Source organism: Empidonax traillii, unplaced genomic scaffold (genome assembly GCF_003031625.1).
Source record: "Empidonax traillii isolate 1590-97213 ecotype Southwest subspecies unplaced genomic scaffold, ASM303162v1 scaffold920:size239203, whole genome shotgun sequence".
NCBI lineage: Eukaryota > Metazoa > Chordata > Aves > Passeriformes > Tyrannidae > Empidonax > Empidonax traillii.
Window position 1 is genome coordinate 77,921 of NW_020956113.1, and position 19,069 is coordinate 96,989.

Sequence of the window (19,069 nt, forward strand, 5' to 3'; positions counted from 1 at the left end):
TTGCTGCTGGCTCCCAAACGCACATCCTACCTCTTCCACAATCCATTATCCCAGCAATGCCACTCCTGCTTATGCACCCTGGCAGAGCCAACCTGTTAATTGTCATGTGCTCTGCGAGGCCTGCCCAGCTCCCACACGGAGATGCCTCAGCATCTGTCGCTGCCTAATCCGAGGTCGTGGGCAGCCTCTGGAGGTGAACGGGAGTTCAGGCTGCATCACCAGCCTCCTGTGCCTGCAGGTGACAGCTACTGCTGGCAGGGACGATGCTGGGGACGTGGGGACCCAAATACTGCCCGGATTGAGAGCGTGTGTTCAGCACAGGGGTCAGGACAGAGCGGGCTGAGAGGTGACTGCAGGGCACCACCAGCAGCACTGGGCGGTGACACAGCTCCCCAAAATCCCCCCAGGGCCCCCTCACCTGGTCACAGATGAGCTCCCACTTCTTCTCGTTGTCGTACTGCCGCAGGAGCCGGGCCTTGTCGGGAGGCAGGTTCATGGAATTCTGTGGGGAGAGGGATAGAGCCATGAGGCACAGACAGCAGGGAAAGGCTGGAGCGAACCCCGCTGGAGCAAACACCAGCAGCGGGGTTGCAGGTGGGTAATTGGTTTCTGTGAGCTCCTGGTGACAGAGTTACACAGAGAAATCTCCTCTGGATGTTGGTTTTTTGGCCCCCCAGTGAATCACAGGGCACCCAGGGGCAGGGCTGGGCACGGGACCACACGAGGTGAGAGACCGAGGACCCGTCCTGAGCTCCAGTTTCCTTTTTTTAGGAGAAAGTTCTTCCCTGGGAGGGTGGGCAGGCCCTGGCACAGGTTGCCCAGAGAAGCTGTGGCTGCCCCTGGATCCCTGGAAGTGTCCAAGGCCAGGTTGGATGGAGATCTGAGCAACCTGGGCTGGTGGGAGGTGTCCCTGCCCATGACAGGGGGATGGAACAAGATGGGCTTTCAGGTCCCTTCCAACCCAAACCATCCTGGGATTCTGTGACCAGCCACCTCCATCCAGCAGAGAGGACAGCAATTCCCTGAGCTGCCACAGCTCAGGAGCCACCTTCCATCCCAGAAGGTGCTCCACACCTCCTTCCCTTCCATGAGCACACTCCTAAGGGAAATCACTCTCCCCTGCAGGCTGGGGGCTGCAGAAGGACACTTCTCTCCCAACCAGACCATGAAATGCCGTTTCATTTCATTCCAACAACTCCTCAGGTTGTTAACCGTCCCCACCTGGACCTTATCTGGGTAACAGAGATGCCCAACCCCCAGAGATAAGGATCCCAGCCTGAAAGCCCCGAGTCAGAGGGAGAGGCAGCAATTAGATGATGCCTATCGTTTGCTGGCTCCTTTGATGTCAGCACAGATCTCCTGCCACCCTTCCAGGGGCGCTTCTCCAGGGAAGGGTGGCACGGGCTGGCCACTGGCTCCCAAGGCAGCTTTCCACAACTGTCACACCTGTGCTCCTGGAGAGCTGGGGAATGCAGGCCAGGAATGCCAGCACCGGGGCTGGAGAGGATCCCTATCAGCCCAGCAGAGAGGAGTAGGGGCGAGGGCTGGGGTGGAAAACCCGCTGAGCACCTCTGTCTCCAGCACTTTCTGGGCTCCAGTTTAAATTCCCAGACTGGCCCCAGTTATGCCCAGTTAACCCCTGAGCACCACAGTCCATCCAGAACTGCTGCCAGGGCATGAGGAAGGGCCAGCTGGTCCCCGTGTGTGGCACAGCAGGGATCAACAAATCCATGCCTGGGCACCAAACCCTCCCTGCAGGATCCCCCCCTTCCCAAGCTGTGCCATGGGCAGCCCTACAGCTTTATTGCAAGAGGATCCTCAGGACCATCCCAGAGCCCAGACCCCTCTGCTTCCTCACACAAACCCCATCCCAAAGGGAAGAGCAGGGATGTGGACAGTCCGAGCTGCCACCAACCCCACCAAGAGCAGCTGCCAGGATCAGACACCCAGGGCTGCTCAATGGCACCTGGAAAACCAGGATTGAAATAAATCCCTGGCAGGACTGCAGGTGCCAGGACAGGGTGTGTGCAGTGCTGACTACACTGCTGGGCATCACAACAGCCAGGAGAGCCTTGGGGGATGAGGGATTGCTGAGAGGGCACTGGCCATCCATGGCATCCCAGGGTTCCTGGCTGCAAAGCAGGAGAGCTCGGGGTGATCCAGGAGTGATCTATGTGGCATCTGCCTCCCGGGGTGACCCTCACCCCAGGGCATCCCCAGAAGCACTGGTGGGATGCAGCCACCACCTGCCATCACGCACAGGAAGAGCGACACGAGCTCCAAACACCATCCACAAGTCCAGTGTGACAGCAAATTCCTCTTTTCTGGGGACACTGTGGACCCCGAGGGACTCCTCCAGTGCACTTGTACCTCCTGGTCCACTCAGGAGCACCGAGGGGGTGAGGACAGCCAGGGTCCCCAGCCCCTCCTGCCACCTGCACGTTGTGTTTTCTCCCCTGCCCTCCCTCCATCCTGCCTGGAGTGTCACCTGCTCCCAGGGATCCCCTCCACGCCTGCTGCTGTGATCCCTGCTCTTCCTAAAACCTGCCTTCCATCAGATAACAAATACTCTTCCTTTTGCTCATCCCTGCTGTCATGTTGACAGTATTTACAGGCTCTGATGGTATCTGTGCCTGATTCTCCTCTCAGTCTCTCACCGGGCTCCTTATCAGCTCTACTCATCATTCAGTGCACTCCTCGGTATTTTTCCTGGGGGTTCTTCCCTCATTCCTCATCTCTGAGGATGCAAACACGTTTCACAGCTTCACTGGAGCCCAGCTGTAGGAAAAGCTTCCCTGTTTACCTGCAGCACCCCCCTTGTCAAGCTCTGATCTCCTTAGAGCTAATCAGCTTAGGCACCAGGCTGGCACCGGGACAAGAAACCTGCCTGGAAACCCCTGCACGATCCAGGCATGGCAAGAGCCCAGCAGGGATGAGAGCCTGGAACAGGGCAAACAAGAGGCAGGCAGCAGGTCCCAGTGATCTCATCCCAAAAATGAATTCCATGTGATCTCACCCTGCTCCTTCTCTCCACGTACCTCAGTGACTGCTGGGGCTCAGGTCAGACACCCCTGCCCTCTCCAGCAGGGAAAATCCTTCCTGAATTATTTATGGAGTGTTTATTCACCTCCAGTGCAGCCAGGTTCGAGCCCCTGTGGGTGATTTGCACCTGCTCACTGCTCAGGCAGGGATTTAAAGCAGTTGTGACACCCGCCCATGTCCAAGTCCTTGACCATGCCATGGACAGGACCCAGGTCACACCAGAGTCCCCCCAGCCCCTCACTTCATCTCTGGGGAGGGATCTGGGAGGCAAACTGCCACCTTGGCTCCCTGTGCAGCCTAAGGCAGGTGTGGATCCATCAGAGAGCATCCAAAGGAGGCCACGAGGAAGGGGAAGGGTCTGGAGGGACCACAGGGAGCAGCTGAGGGCACTTGGTGTGTTCAGCTGGAGCAGAGGAGGCTGAGGGGAGACTCATCAGGGTCTGCAGCTTGTTCAGGAAGGGCAGGTCCAATCTCTGCTCTGGGTGACAGGGACAGCCCCCAGGGAATGGCTGGAGCTGTGCCAGGGCAGGCTCAGGGTGGATCTCAGCAAAAGGTTCTTCCCCTAGAGGGTGGTTGGCACTGCCCAGGCTCCCCAGGGCAGTGGGCACAGCCCCAAGGCTGCCAGAGCTCCAGGAGGGTTGGGATGATCCTCTCAGGGACAGGGTGGGATTGTTGGGGTGTCTGTGCAAGGCCAGGGGTTGGACTGATGGTCCTTGTGGGTCCCTTCCAGCTCAGGATATTCCATGATTCCACGATTCTACATCATCCCTTCCCTCAAACCTGCGCCAACACTGTTCTTCAGCTGGTCTTATTCTTAACAACCACTCCCTGCTGGAAAACTAGTTCCTAAGCCGTGATATTTTTACTGAAATGGGAAGCAATATATTTTCCTTCCATCCCTGCATGGCCCTGCACCAAAGGGCTTCCTGAAACCCAAGTGTGCTGCTCCTCATGGCGTAACTGCGGCTGTTCCAGCAGGATCCATGGCAAGGAAGGCTCCTGGACTGGCCAGCTCGGCCTCAGCAGCTCCAGCAGTTTGGACTCCAGTCCAACCCAAGCAGATGACTCGCTGTCTGGGTTTCTTGCTCTCAGTGTTCCAGTGAAATGACTCACCAAGGTCTCCCGGCCACTTCCAGCCCTCAGGACTGTGGGTTTCACACATTCCAGAGTTTTCAGTTAACTACAGGTCTGCGACCTGTGGTTTCTATTTCCATCTTTACCCAATTAGAGTTTTGAAGGTTCCTGAGAGTGGAATTATCCCCCCCTGGAACAATCTAAAGTGCTGGCAGAAGGGATGGCCCCACTCCCTCCTCTCCCCCGGTGTCACCACCAACACTTGCACAGCTGGAGAGCCTTTGCCAGCAGAGCAGAATTCCATCAGCTCAGGAAGAGCTGCACCTTTACACTGGATACCCAGACTCCTTTAGGATTCCTTAAAAACCCATTTCTGCCACTGGCAGCAGCAGCTGAAGCTGCCCCACTGTGCTGCATCCCCATTCTCATTCCCTCCTCATCCCCATCCTCATTCCCTCCTCATTCCCACTCCCTTCCTCATTCCCAGCTGGCCCTGGGAACGATGGACACACACACACACACCTGTGTGGCTCATCCCAAACTTGATCCAGGTTAAAAATACCCATTTTTGGCCAAAGCCAGGTGAGCTCCCAGGCTCCGCTCCTTCCTCCCACAGCCTGAGGAGATCAGTCCCGCCTTCCCCACCACACTCCAAATTTCCACTACCTCACAGTGCTTCTAGGACTGAAGAAGGGGGGGAAAAAAGCTCTGGCACATCATCGTGCCTGGCTGTCTCTGAGGAACTCGCTGCTCTGCTGCCTCCCAGTGTGGCTTCCGACCCCTCAGGAACAGCCCCCAACTCCAGCCCGGAGCTGTGCACCCAGGGGAACCCCAGCCTGACCCTGCACAGCACCCTGCTGTCTGCAAGGGCTGCTTTCCAACCCCCCTGCAGCTCCAAGAACACAGAACTCCTCTTTTCCCCCCGAATTCCAAAGTTATTCACGTCTGCTGCGCCGTGCCAAGTAATATAGGTGAGGTTTCCATTCCGTGTGCTCTGGGCTGGCAATAGAGAGCTAAAACTTCAATTAATCCCGGCAGCAGATGGAAAACTGGGGGAAATACTAGCAGGGCTACAAAACATTAAATTGCTTAAGAGTTAAAAATAAAACCAAGAGCACATCAAGGAAATGTATGTGTTTTTAACCTATGAAACAAAGCCCGGCTCTGTCCAAGCCGGCACAGTCTCAAATCCCAGCTTTTGGCACTAAAATCTGATTTTATGGACTGATCTGCAAGAGCAGGGCACCACCACTTCGCTCCCTGGGGATTGTCATGATGTTCCCTCCCGTGGAAAAGGGGCACTGGGAGCTGGTGGTGGCCCCAGGCCTCGGGGACAAAGTGCTCCTGCAGACAGCATTATCCAGGGAAAATGGCAAAACATCCATCCCACCTGTCCCAGGGGATGCAGCACCCCAGTGCAAAGGGAAGGTCCAGCACGTGCCTCCAGGTGGGACCTGCAGACCAGGTCACATCAGCACCAGCTCCCTGAGCTGGGCTTTTCCCAACTTCTTCCTCGCTTTAATGACAATTAAAAGCCTCAGTGTTTTGGAAAATGAGTGTAGCAGCAACCTGACTGACTCCAAAGCATGAGCATTATTAATTAATAGCATCAGGCTGTTGCTCTGATTGATTGTAACATCTTAAAAGTCTACAACCCTTTTATTAATGAAACATGACATTAATGAGCTGGCAACGAACGTGACAGAATCCTTCTGATCCATTTGTTCCCAGGAACAGCCTTGTAAGCCTTACTAAGAGCACATGAAGCCCGAAAATGTGAGATGTTTCCATCATCCCCCGGATGGTGATGGAAAAAGCCAGCCCTGCACAGCTCCAGGCGCTGGGAGGGCATGGAAAGGTGAGGCAGACACCACTGTCAGAGCTGCAGGAAGGGGCATTTAAGAGCCTTTCCAGCAAAGAGTTAAACTTCCCACTCCCATAAAAGGCACTGTTAACCTTGAAAGAAATCAAGGTATCCCAAGAAAACCTTATCTGGAAGGGCACACCCTTAGGAGGGTGAAGGTAATTCCCACTCCTCAATGAGATGGAGTCGCTCACATTCCCGAGGCCTAATTCCCAACTCCTTTCTCCTCCCATCCTTCCTCTCACTGGGATTACTCCCTCCTTGAACTACCACCAGAGAGACAGAAAAAACAAACCTGGGTCACTTCTGGCTTCAAAAAGATCAGGCTTTAATACCTTTAAAGCAATACGCCTGGTGCTGGTAAATGAGACTCAGATTTACACAGGGACACATCAAAGCTCTGCTCCTCACTCCAGGCTCCAAGGGCCAGCTGTCCTCACCTGGAATTTCCCAGCCTGAGCTCATTCCCCAGCTCAGCAGCTCAACTCCTCCATCCCTCCTTTCAGAACAGCCTTTTGCCTCCAGCCCTCCTGGTTTGATCTCCACCAGGACGAGCTGCAATCCCGATTTTTCCCGCCCCACGGACGGGGCTCGTGAGTTCTTACAAAGGAGATCCCATCAGTCAAATCCACACCTCCCACCTCCAGAACACCGGGACAGGGCAGCCCCTTCCCTGCCTGGAGTGAGCCCGAGCACCAAACCCCAGCTCCTGAGCGGATCCAGCTTTACTTCCCGGTCTTGCCAGAAAACAGGATCCAAAAGCAACCAAACTCCAAAAACACTACAGGGGGAATGAAAAGCAACATCAGACAGTTCAGATCTGCCATGGACATTCACAGAGACAGTGACACTGTCACCCTTGGGGACATGGGTTAGTGGTGGCCTTGGCAGCGCTGGGGAACGCTTGGATTTGACGATCCCGGAGGGCTTTCCCAACCTTAATGGTTCCATAATTCTTCATCCCAGGTGAAACACACGCCCACCACATCACCCAAGGCAGGAGGTTGGTGGCAATCAGGTCTGTTTAGCCTGGGGCAGCATTCAGGGTTGGAAAAGACCTTCAAATCATCCAGTCCCACCATCACCCAGCTCCACCATAATCACCCCGAAACCACATCCCTGTGGGCCACATCCAGATGCCCCCAGAGACAGCGACTCCACACTTCCCTGGGCAACTTATTCCAAGGCCTGACTGCTCTTTCAGGAAAAAAAAAAATTAATCTCTAATCTGAACCTCTCCTGGTGCAACTTGAGGCCACTTTCTCTTGTCCTTTCCCTTGAGATATGGAAGAAGAGCCTGACCCCCCTCACTCCACCCTCCTCTCAGGGAGTGGGAGAGAGCAACGAGGTTCCCCCCCACCCCGATCCTCCTCTTGTCCAGACAGAAATTGCACAAGAAAACACAACATTCCATAAGAACCTGGCCCCAAACTCACCTCACTTGCCACTGCTGGAGAAGGTCCCTCACCCTGCCCTACCTCTGACCCCTTCTGCAAGGGAGACACAGAAAAAAACTCTCTTTGTAGCTGCAGCAGCTGCCTACAAAAACAACCCTCGATATTTCTGTACAGCATTAAAATGGAATTCCAGGGCCTGGCCCATAAAACAGCCCTTAACATTCTCGTCCAATATTAAAATGTAACTTTTTGCGATTTTCTGTGCTACTTAACTGCTCGGTCCCGCCGCGGTGTGTTTATTTAGGGAAGCCAGAGGCAACTGAAGCGACCCCAAAGTTCGTTGACTTTCTGAGGAATCCAAGCTAGGCTAGAATTAAATGTACTTACTGTTCTAATCCTCCTTCTTCTCCTCTGTTGTGTTGTTTTTTAATTATTTTTTTTTTTTTATTAAACTGGCCTTTGATCTAAAAATACCAACGCCCTGGCTGCACGAGGCCCTTCTCCTCCTGAACACGCCCCAGATCCGCAGGGAAGAGCAGGAGAAGCCTCTCCAGTGTGGTGGGACCTGCTGAGGATGCGGTGTTTGCACTCGGGGGGGTGCACATCACGGTCCAGGGCTGTGGTGGGGACACTCACGTGGAGTTCATCCCCGGGAAAAACAAGGCAAAGGAACCCCAGATCCACGATTGCCCACGCACACCTCGGTGGGCCTGACGAGGTCATCCAGGAACACCCACCTGAAGGGGAAAGCTGAGATGTAGGAACCTGCTGTGAGAACCTGTGGTTCCCCAGCTAAGGAAGGACTAAAACCAAGCAGAAATCCAGTGGCAGGGAAGGGTAAACACTTCCAGGGAGCTCATCACCCCCTGGGTGTTTACAGACAAGCGGCCCCCACAGCACGTCAGCCCTGAATGCTGATGGAGCACGGCCTGGAGATGCTCCCAGAGAGACAACCAAGGGGTTCCTGCCCCACACGGCCACAGTGGACGATGCCCACGTGCCAGGCTGGCAGGTGCCCGTGTTTTACCACCAGTGTGGTTCTCCACAGCTTCTCCCAGCCTCTTCAAGCCCGGCCGCACTCTGAGCCCCCCACGTGCCGCTCCTCCACTCCCTCTGATCAGCACTGACATTTGCATATTTGGAATTAATTAGCGTTTCCCTTCAAAGCTCTTCGCAGAGGTTAATCCCCACTCCAGAAACACGAGTACAGAAACACGTGTGCGGGTGAAAGCGCCGACACCGGGACGTTTGGGGCGGCCGCACACGGAGCTGGCGGAATGTCGGCGTTCAGTCCTCGAGTCCTGGGTTAGTGATGGCACAGACTGGATATCGGGGACAATTCCTTCATGGAAAGGGTGGTCAGGCCCTGAAAGGGCTGCCCAGGGCACTGGAGTCCCCATCTCTGGAGGGATTTCCAAGCCCTGTGGATGTGGCTCTTGGGGACACGGTCAGCGGTGGCCTTGGCAGTGCTGGGGGAGAAGCTGGACCTGAAGATCTCAGAGGGCTTTTCCAACCCCAAGGACTCCCTGATTCTATGATTGTAAAACCCTTTCACCTCACACAGTGAGTAGGGCCTTGCTGGGACAGCCAAGACAACTCTGACACAGCTGCTGAAGCTCCATCTGGGAAACCCCCCAGAAGGTTTTGGGGACCGAGGGCCGCTGAGACCACAAAGCTGTTTGTTCCTTTCAAAAACACAGACTCAGCCTAATGGCTTCACGTTTTGGACAAGCTGAAAGCTCATTAATTCACCACTGAAGAATAGTTTCATGCTACAAAAGCTTCCAAGGCCAGCTCAGCCCTGACTCACCCAGCTGGAATATTGCTCCGGGCAAGGCCCGGGGCTTCAGTCAATCCCTCAAAGGCTGCTGATAAGGCCAACCACAAAACACAAAATTAAAGCCCTTTTAGTGAAATGCCTGAGAAAGTGGCTTCCAAAGAACCAAAGGCTGTGCTGGGACAGAGGTTGTGGTGTTGCGGTCAGTCCCTGGGATTCCAGGGTGAGACGGGTCCTCACTCCAGGGCATCCCACCACAGCACTGGATGTGCTGGGAGCTGCAGGGCAGGGAGAGGGTGGAAGACACACACACAAAAAGAGTTCCAGCAGTTTTTCCATCTTTTCCACCCCTGTGCTGGCTCACAGCACTACAGGCAGAGAGGTGAAGTCTAAGCATCCCTACAATTATCCCAAACATGCTGACGGGTTTCGGTTTCTCTCTTGAACGTTCACCCAGATCTCATTAAAAAAAAAAAAACTCCTTTGCTGTAAATCAGAGGATCCCATCTCCTCATGGCATTGTTCCTTACAAACCCTCTGGAAATAGGAGCATATGTTACCTGTGTAGCTGCACTGCTGCTCCTCAATCATCTGCTGGGAAGAAAAATGAAAATTGAGGGCAGCAGCTGCCAAACCCCACCTGCCAGCTGGGCACTGCAGAATCCCTGGATCCAAGAGCTGGAGTCCTGGATCCAAGACCACAGTCCCTCCACTGCTACAAACCTCACCTGGGAAGTAAAGCAGGACTGGGGAGCAGAGGAGAGGCAGCCCCAAGACAGCTGGACAAGGGATGGAGGGACAGGACACAGGGAATGGCTTCCCACTGCCAGAGGGCAGGGACAGATGGGAGATTGGGAAGGAATTGCTGGCTGGGAGGGTGGGCAGGCCCTGGCACAGGTTGGGCAGAGAAGCTGTGGCTGCCCCTGGATCCCTGGGAGTGTCCAAGGCCAGGCTGGAGCAACCTGGGCTGGTGGAAGGTGTCCCTGCCCATGGCAGGGGGTGGAACAGGATGGACTTTAAGGTCCCTTCCCACCCAAACCATTTTGGGATTCTATGATTTATATAATATTCCTGAGGATGACAGGAGGAATAGTCAGAGGGTGGGTGGAACACAACCCCTCCAACATCCCCTCACATGCAGGACTCCTCACTTCCCCAAACTCAAAGCAATCAGCTGGTCACACAATCTGCAAAGTCAACTCCTGAGGAAAAGCTGGATAAAGCTCTCACCAAAACAGCAGTTAAACTTCACCCAACTGCCACTTTAAACATCATAAATTGTCCTACACGCACTTCTGTGATAGGAATAATTCTTTTCCCTACAAAAATCACACAATCCCAGAATGGTTTGGGTTGGAAGGGACCTTAAAGCTCATCTCACACCACCCCCTGCCATGGGAAGGAACACCTACCACTAACCCCCACATACGGATAAAAATACATGGAATTTGTTCACAGTGAGTTTCTTTTGCAAATGCAAAGTATTTGAACTGAAGCACCCACAAAAAAAACCCCACACACAGCAAATCCAAACACCATCAGCCCACAAACGTGGGCATGAACCCCCCCCCCAAAACCCCAAATAAAACCCAGTGACGCATTTAAAATGGACACAAATAAAAACTAAGAGCAAATCAACCCCAGAGGGGCACCAGGGTTTGGTCCCAGGACAGAGGAAACGGGGCTGGAAACAAAATCTCCACTGGAATAATATTAAGGGCTGAATAAACCAAGAAAAATAAATGAAGTCAGGGATAAAAAGCCTGGCCCGTGGCCCAGGCCCAGGTTTTGTGTCTCCAATGGATGTCAGCAGAGCCCTCCTTGCACACAAAACTCCTCTGCTTCGAAGGCAGGCAGGAATCATCGTCAGAGGCTCCAGTTGCAGCCTTCAGAGCCCGTTTTTAATGTTCCCTGAGCTCCCCTCCCTGCTCAGCATCTCCCAGCAACTCCAGGTCTCTGCACTCCCAGCAGGAGCAGGTGAGTCCCAAGCACTTCTTAAGAAATGCCAATTATTCCCATCCCTCTTTTCTGACCAACAGGGGAAGGACTTTACTTGGAACTTTATGCCACCTAAAAATGTAAACACGAGGAAAGGCTCTCCCACCCCCAAGCTCCCATCCCAAGGGAATTTTTAAAGGGAAGTTACGAACTGGGAAACATTTACAGGTCTCACTACTGCAGGCACCACTCCAGCCCAGCAGAAGAGGGGCAGGGGAGCCAAAATAAACCAAAAACCTGCGATTTTCCAGCTGTAACCTGAAATCATTCCCACAGCAGGGCTGTTGTGTCCTGTACCCCGGTGTGACTGTCCCCCAGAGTGACATCAGAGGTGATACTGGGCTGAAATAAAGGACTCAATAAATGTGTGACACCATATAAATAATGTCAAGTGGCTGAAATGAGGCACCTCCAGCCTCGATTTTTGCTGTTTCAGGCACATTTTCATGTCACCTACTCGAAGGATTATTATTTCTCTTGCCTTCGAGTGTTCAAGGCTCCACGTCCCAGCCAAGAGTGAGGCATCAGCATTCCAGGGAACACACGTGGCCGCTGAGCAAACACCTCTGCCTTTATTCCTTTCCTAGAAATCCTGTCCTTGAGGGCACCAGCTGCCCTTGCCGTGTCCCAATTCCAAAGGTGTCCTAATTCCGAAGGCATCCACAAGTCTCTAGTGCCCCCCCCCTCCCTCCTCCTCCTCCTCCTCATCATCATCCCCCTGCTCCACAGGGACATTTCTCAGCACTGCAGGTGTCAGATCCAGGAATATCCCCGTGTTTAAGGAGCCAGACGATTTGGCATGAAATAAAAATGAGGAGCTGTGGGAAGAGGGGAAATCAAAACGAGGATGGGGAAGGGCTTTGAGGGGAAACTGAGGAGCAGCTGAGGGCACTTGGAGGGTTCAGCTGGAGAAGAGGAGGCTGAGGGGAGAGCTCAGTGCAGTTCCAACTGCCTGGGCAGGGGCAGAGGAGGGGCAGGACTGAGCTCTGCTCTGGGGGGAGCAGGGACAGCCCCCAGGGAATGGCTGGAGCTGTGTCAAGGCAGGCTCAGGGTGGATCTCAGGGCAAGGTTCTTCCCCCAGAGGGTGGTTGGCACTGAACAGGCTCCCCAGGGCAGAGGGCACAGCCCCAAGGCTGCCAGAGCTGCAGGAGGGTTGGGATGATCCTCTGGGGCACAGGGGGGACTCTTGGGTCTGTCCTGTGGTTGGACTGGCTGAGAGTTGGACTAGATGGTCCTTGTGGGTCCTTTCCAGCTCAGGACATTCCACGATTCTAAGAAGCTCAAAACCACCAGCTCCTTGGTTAAGTACATGAATTACAGCAAATGAAAACATTCCTCCCTCATCCACGTGGGCTTTAACCCTGCAGGCTCAATATAAGCAGCACTATCACCCAGTGTTGGCACAGCTGACCCTCCCTCATCCCAGTGATGCTTTTACTGTTCTCCTCCCCAAAATCTGGGATCAAGGACCCGCAGTCTGGCCCACTGAGCTGGCTGTGAGGTACCAAGAGGGTCACAGCTTTATGGACACCCCGCCGAGCTCCAGGCATGGGACAAACCTAACAAAACACATCTGACTCATTCTTTAAGCACTGTGACTGCAGCTGTCCCAAAACCAGTCCTAAAGGCAGGTGCTAGACCAATAAATGTTTGATCTCCCTCATAAAGGCTCCTACCAGGCTACTTTTTCCAAATAAAGCCCTGATGGCACTCACTGGAGGTGGAACAAGATGAACTTAAGGGTCCTTCACAATCCAAACTCTTCTGGGATTCAGGCTGTGATTCCATGAAACACAGGTTTCATTCTTTATACACAGAGCTAGAAGTGCTCTGAGTATTTAAATCAGGGTTTCACTCTGTGCAGGTGCTGCACACAAACCAAACCCAGGGCACTGCAATGGACACAGTTCTGACTTTGTTTCCCTCTTCTTACTGCAGGACAATTCCCATTTGATTCCTGCCAGGACACAAGGAGAAAACCCATTCCCTAAAGGTCTATTCCAACCTGCCAGCCAGTGGATTTCTCTCTAGCTCCAGTCATTCCTGAATCCCTCTGGATCTTTCACCTGATGATAACACGTGCACTACAATCCCTGTGTTTATCCACAAACACATTTCTAATTGAATCTTTTCATCAGAGAAACTTCACCTGCTCACCCTCCAAGACATCCACCCCGTGCTCTTCCCGGTGCACGAAGCCTGTGAACACACAAAACTTGTATTTCATCCAAACTCCCTTTGAAGAATGTTTATAAACTACAGAGCAGCCAGAATAGGGATGGAGGATTGCACTGCAACACCCCCCCCCCACACACAGCTCCTGCCTGGAGCGCTCCTGGAGCTGGCAAGGGCAGGACTCAGCTGCCTAAATCACATAATTAAAGAATTACTGAGGTTGGAAAAGACCTCTAAGATCATCGAGTCCAACCTGTGACCGATCCCCACCTTGTCACCCAGCCCAGAGCACAGAAATGGGAACATTATTCCACACACCTGCCCTTCCTCAGCTCCTTTAAGACAGAATGCCCTAATTCCTGACATACCCCACCTCCAAATTAATTAGAGAGGATAGTTACAGAGCAGGAATTCAATTATGTTTCAGTTTTTCACTGAGTGCCCAAGGACTTGACGAAAATACACTGCTGCCCTTTTAAGTAAAAAATCACAGTTTAGGAAGGAGTTTTCCAGCAGGGAATGGTTGTTGAGAGGAAGATCAGCTGAAGGACAGCGTTAGTCCAGATCTCAGGGAAGTCATGATGGAGAACCATGGAATGTCCCAAGTTGGGAGGGACCCACAAGGATCATGGATCCAATTCCTGGCCCTGCACAGACCAACCCCCTGTGCAGATCCCAGGCAGAGGGAGCTGGGCTGGCTGTCAGCACCACCGGGAACTGCAGAGACCGGGGCTGAGAGAGCTGGAAATTATTCATACCGAGACCTTTCTGGTAATATTTGAGCCCCTGTGACACGCTGAGTAACTCCTGCAGCTGGAGGCAGGTGAATGAATAACCACAGGCCCTTATCCTCTCTGCTCCCTCCTGCACCACCACCCACGGGTGGGACTCTGGCTCACGGGGGTTGAGCTGCAGTGAGAGCACAGCAGTGCTGAGCTCAAGATCTCCCAGCCCAAAGGCTCTCCCGGGCTTCCCACGCCGGGAGAAGGGAGCGGGATGGGAATCAGGTTAAGGAGCTCCCGGGCTCGGCCGGAGCCGAGCGTGGCAGGAATGACAACGAGCCCGTGCAGGAGCCAAAGCTCCCCAGCGGCACGTGACTGGGACGACCAGCAGAATTAATTCCACACCGGCACCAGCAGCAACCAGCCCCCAACCCGGACACTGGACACGGGCACAGGCTGAAACAGCTCAAATTCCACCTTAAACGTTACAAAAACAAACAAAAAAAAACCCTTTTACGTGCTAAGTATGATCCAGCTCTGGCACAGGCTGCCCAGAGAGAGGATGTGCAGCCACATCCTTGGAGGATCCAGCCCCGAGCACCTCAGCCCATCACTGACTCTGGGATAACCCAGGATCTTCTCACGGGAGAAGCAGCAGCAGCCCCACAGCAAAGCACATCCTCTCTGACAGACCTTTACCTTTAGCTGGAGTTGGCAAAGAAAAGCAGGTTCTTCCCAGCAATGGCACATCCTTATCCCACTCACACTTCATTATCCCCACCCGCAAGAACTCCAAGATGTTATCGGCCACCTCCCCACCACGGCACTTCCGTGGCTGACGATGCCTGGGGGGAGAAGTGCCAAAAAAGCAGCCAAATTCACATGGAGCACTTTAGACACAGCACTGGGAAGCAGCGGGATCAGCTCCCTTTCCGAGCCTCAGGTCCCTGTGCCAACAAGAACTCCCCACGCCCACGATGGTGATCGCGATCCCTGCCCGGGAGCCGCGTGTTCCTGGAGCTGTTGTTCCTCCAGGATCGTGTCTCACCTCCAGGGCTTCAACACAAAGCCAGCCCATGCATTCTGCAGCTCTCAGAGCCAAGAGAGGGTGTCTGGAAGCCTCGCTGGAAGCGTTCCTACGAGACCCAAATGTTGGGCCCCTCGCGACGCGACACGACGCACACCTGGAGAACTTCGGGAATTCTCGTCCCTGTGTTTCCCTGCTCCCAGCTTCCCCTACCCTCCATTCTTTGGGAGCCTCTAAGGGGTGGCCAGCATGACCTGAGGGCTCACTGTTGCAGCCCAAAGTCAGGGGATATAAAGGGAGCCCCAAAGCAAAGGCAGAGCTGTGGATCCAACCGGCACCACCAGCTGGGAGCAGCAGCACTGAATTCCCACAGGACTGGGGGAGTGATGGCACGGACAGAGGAGCAGCTGCCTCCAGAAGGAGTGCAAACACACTCATGGATGGCAATGGGTGTCTTGGATGGTGTTTCAACACGACAGCCTGTGCAGGGGGTGGCACCACCAGCCCCCCCGCCAGGTCACCAGCATCCCCGTTCCCAGCCGGAATCAGCCAGCCCCAGCCTTTCAGAAGGCTGCAGGCTGCCTCTGGGAGAGTCTTCTCCACCCTGACAGGCAGCAGAGATTACAGGGAGGCTGTAAATCCCAGCATTACCAAGGTTGCAACCAATTGCTCCTAATGACGCCCCTCGGAACATATGCTCGGCCTTCTGTCGGCACACCCGGAGTCGGCTTTGGAGCTCTGGAGCAGAACAGCCCCAGCACAGCCCCCCAACCAGGATTTCACACTCCCAGTGTGGAATGCTGCCTTTGATCAGCAGCACTGGGGGTGACAGCACCACACCACGGCACCCCCGGGGCACCCACACGGCTCCAAACAGCCACGGGGACACGGTGGGGGGAGTTCTCAAAACTCACCTCATTAATTAAGCTCTTAAATTGAGCTTCTAGTGGCCTAAACATTCAGAGGGTGACAGGGTTGGTAATTCATGGTTGTCTTGATCTGTGATTGTCCTGCTCACTGCAGATCTCTGAGGGCTGAGGCACAAACACCCGAGGTGAGACAAAGCCCATCCTGATGTTTAATTGACCAAGTATCCGAAAATAACAACAGTGGAGGACAAGGCTGAGGCCGAAACTCTGGTGGAAACGGCTCCAAAAGCATCAGAAGGTGCTGCCCAGGGAGGTTTGGAGTGCCCAGCCCTGGAGGTGTCCCCTGGCCGTGGCACTCAGTGCTCTGGGCTGGGGGATGAGGTGGGAATGGGGCACGGGGGGAAAATGGGATGGGAGGAACGTGGGACCCCCAGAGCAGGGAGAACACACTCAGTGGGAGCAGCAGCACAGCCCTGGCAGCTCCAACCATCCCAGCCAGTCCTGGCTCTGCTCCTGGGAACAGCACACACTGAGCACAGCACAGCTAATTAGCCCTCCTTTTCTGCCCAGCTAATGAGCCCCCGGCACTGCCACTGTGATGTCTGTATTTCAGGAGGGCTGGAAAGGACATTTTCCCAGCCTCAGCCTCTGGAAAGGAGTGGGATAAGTTAGAGGGGACAGGTCCTTACACCTCCCCAGGTCTGGGGAAAAAGCAAACCCCTCTCAGTGAAGAGCTCTCAACCCCAGCAGGGAAAATCCTGGATTAGGGGCGTCGTTTCCTCTGGATGCCAAATCGAGGAGATTTTCCTGCAAACAAAGGTGCCCCCACTGAGCTGGCACACTCAGTGAGGGCAGTTGGGGCTATCAGGGAGGAAATCTGTCAAACCAAACCAAACCAAACCAAACCTCACGTAAAGCAGTAATTTCCTAACACACATCTCCTCATTTCCTTTGGGCAGTGAGGTCTCTCCCAGCTTTAAAAGGCCAGTGGCTCCATCCTTTTGCATAATCCAATTAATGCCCATGTTTTTCTGATTGTGTTTTAGCCTTTTAAGTACTGTAAGATAAAAGTACACCTGTAATCCCTGTTAAATGTCCGTGTTTCAAAACACCAGCCCATGGGACACGGGCAGCCCCACAACACCTTTATCTCAAATGTCACCTGAACAAACGCTAGAGAAGCAGGAAGCCAGGAGGGACAGCTGACAGGAAAGGTTTCCACAGGCTTTCTTTGAACTATCCTTGAAAATGATGTGGCATCAAAACCGACTTGGCACCAACAACAATTGTCGAATCAGGCCAGGACCCGGACACGGCCTTTTCCTGTACTTCCAGCAGCTATTTGGGGAATCTGAGCTGACACACTGGATTTAAACAGCACTTTGTTTCGTGTTTCTAAGGTAAAAGGTTGATCTGAGGGACAAGGATTTATGTCAGGAACTCCTCAAAGGTTGAGGTGAGAACAAATCCTTGAATTTGAGCAAAACAGTGGAAAACAATTCACACAACAGTAGAAATATCTATTGATAGGTAAGTTTGGTGGGATGGATGGATTTGTTCATGGGGATGTGGGTGTACCAAGGAAAGGGGGCAACAGGGCAGCAGCTCAAATCACCATAAAATCATGGAATCACAGAATCATTTGGGTTGGAAAAGGTCATCAAGTCCAACCATTCCCACAGCACTGCCAAGCCCAGCAGCACAGCACATTCTGCCAAGGGACGGTCAGAACCCTCTGCTTTTCAAACCTACCCAGAATTAAGGGAATTCAACCCAAAACCTCATGATCAGAGTCACCTAAACACCAAGGAAGCACAGCTGCACCTCCAAACGCAGTGGCCGTGGGACGCACACAAATCCACGCTCGCCTGACACGGGAGCTGTCGGCCCACAACAGACCCAGAGAGGAACAAGAGGAGTGGCTGGGACTGTTCCAGCTGGGAAATGGGTCACTGAGACGGGACTTAGTTCACAATTAAAACCCCTGCAGTAATCACTGGGAGGGCAGAAAGCACCAGGAGTGGCTGCAGGAGGTCCTGCCCGATGTCCACCAGCACCTGGAGGTCCTGTCCCAGCACCCTCCGGCACCGGGGCGGGAGAGGGGATGCCAGCAGCACGCAAAAGGCAGGCAGGAGCCCTGGCCCACAGGGAATGTTTATGCCTCCCAGTCATTAGTCAGGAGTTTGGCTCAAGCCTTGAAACAGGATTTACATCTCCTGAAAGAGCTCCCGGCTCCCGGGAGCAGCAGGAGCCGGAGGAGCCCAGCCCGGCGCTCCCCCCGGCACGGGAATTCTCTGCCGTGCCATGCCAACCTGTGAATGGGGCTGGGCTCCATGGGAAGCAAGGACATTTTCCATGGATAAAAGACACAATCCTGCACGTGCTATAAGGGCTTAGCAGGCACCCAGGCCGATCCATATGGCAGGTCCGTAAGGGAATGTGACCGGAGTGTTGTCCCTGCGCTCCCACCCTCGTTTTGTAGATTTAGTATTTTGGCTTTGCCTGCAAAATTGGAATAGATTCCAAACAGAGCATGTGGGGACTAAATAACTGCTCACTTTTTTTTCCTTTAAGGCAGCAAAACAATTAAAATAAACCTAAAATTTAGAGAAAAATGTTTGGTTTTTGCTCCTGGGCGCCCAACTTTCCACCGCCAGCAGGTGCTGGGGAGCAGGGTTTCAAGGATGTTTGCAGTCCAAACATGCCCAAATCCCTCTCTGCCTCCTCACCTGCCTCTCAGCTTCCCCAGCTTCCTCCCCAGCTCACACTTAGGGAAGGAAAACAAGCATCCCTCCTGGGAAAGGGCCAGGGAACGCTCTCTGCTCCGGGCTAACAGACCGGGAGGTTTCGCTGCACGCTTGACTGTGGCCGAGATGTTATTTTAATAAATATTTGCAAAGCTTAATTACAACGAAAATATTCCAAACATTTTTCTTTTTTTTCCCCCTCGTAGGAAGTGGCCATCGAAACCTGCAGCTAAAGATCCCCTCGGAGGGGTTGGAGCCCAACCGAGCGGAGCGCGAGGAAACGCGAACGCTCCGTAAACACGGGAAAGGCAAAGATCGGACGCTGGAACGGCTCCTGTGTCCAAACACAGACAGGAAAACAAGCACAGATAAAAGGA

The 19,069-nt window shown here is 53.7% G+C and overlaps 1 protein-coding gene across 1 annotated transcript in view; it reads right to left on the reverse strand.

Annotated features, from left to right (window-relative positions):
- The window catches only part of FMNL2 (formin like 2), a 112,084-nt gene that overhangs the window by 47,622 nt on the left and 45,393 nt on the right, over positions 1 to 19,069 (reverse strand). The window contains exon 2 of the mRNA XM_027902913.1: positions 419 to 502. Within this exon, the coding sequence (XP_027758714.1) occupies positions 419 to 502 (84 nt within the window). The remainder of the gene's footprint in view (positions 1 to 418; positions 503 to 19,069) is intronic.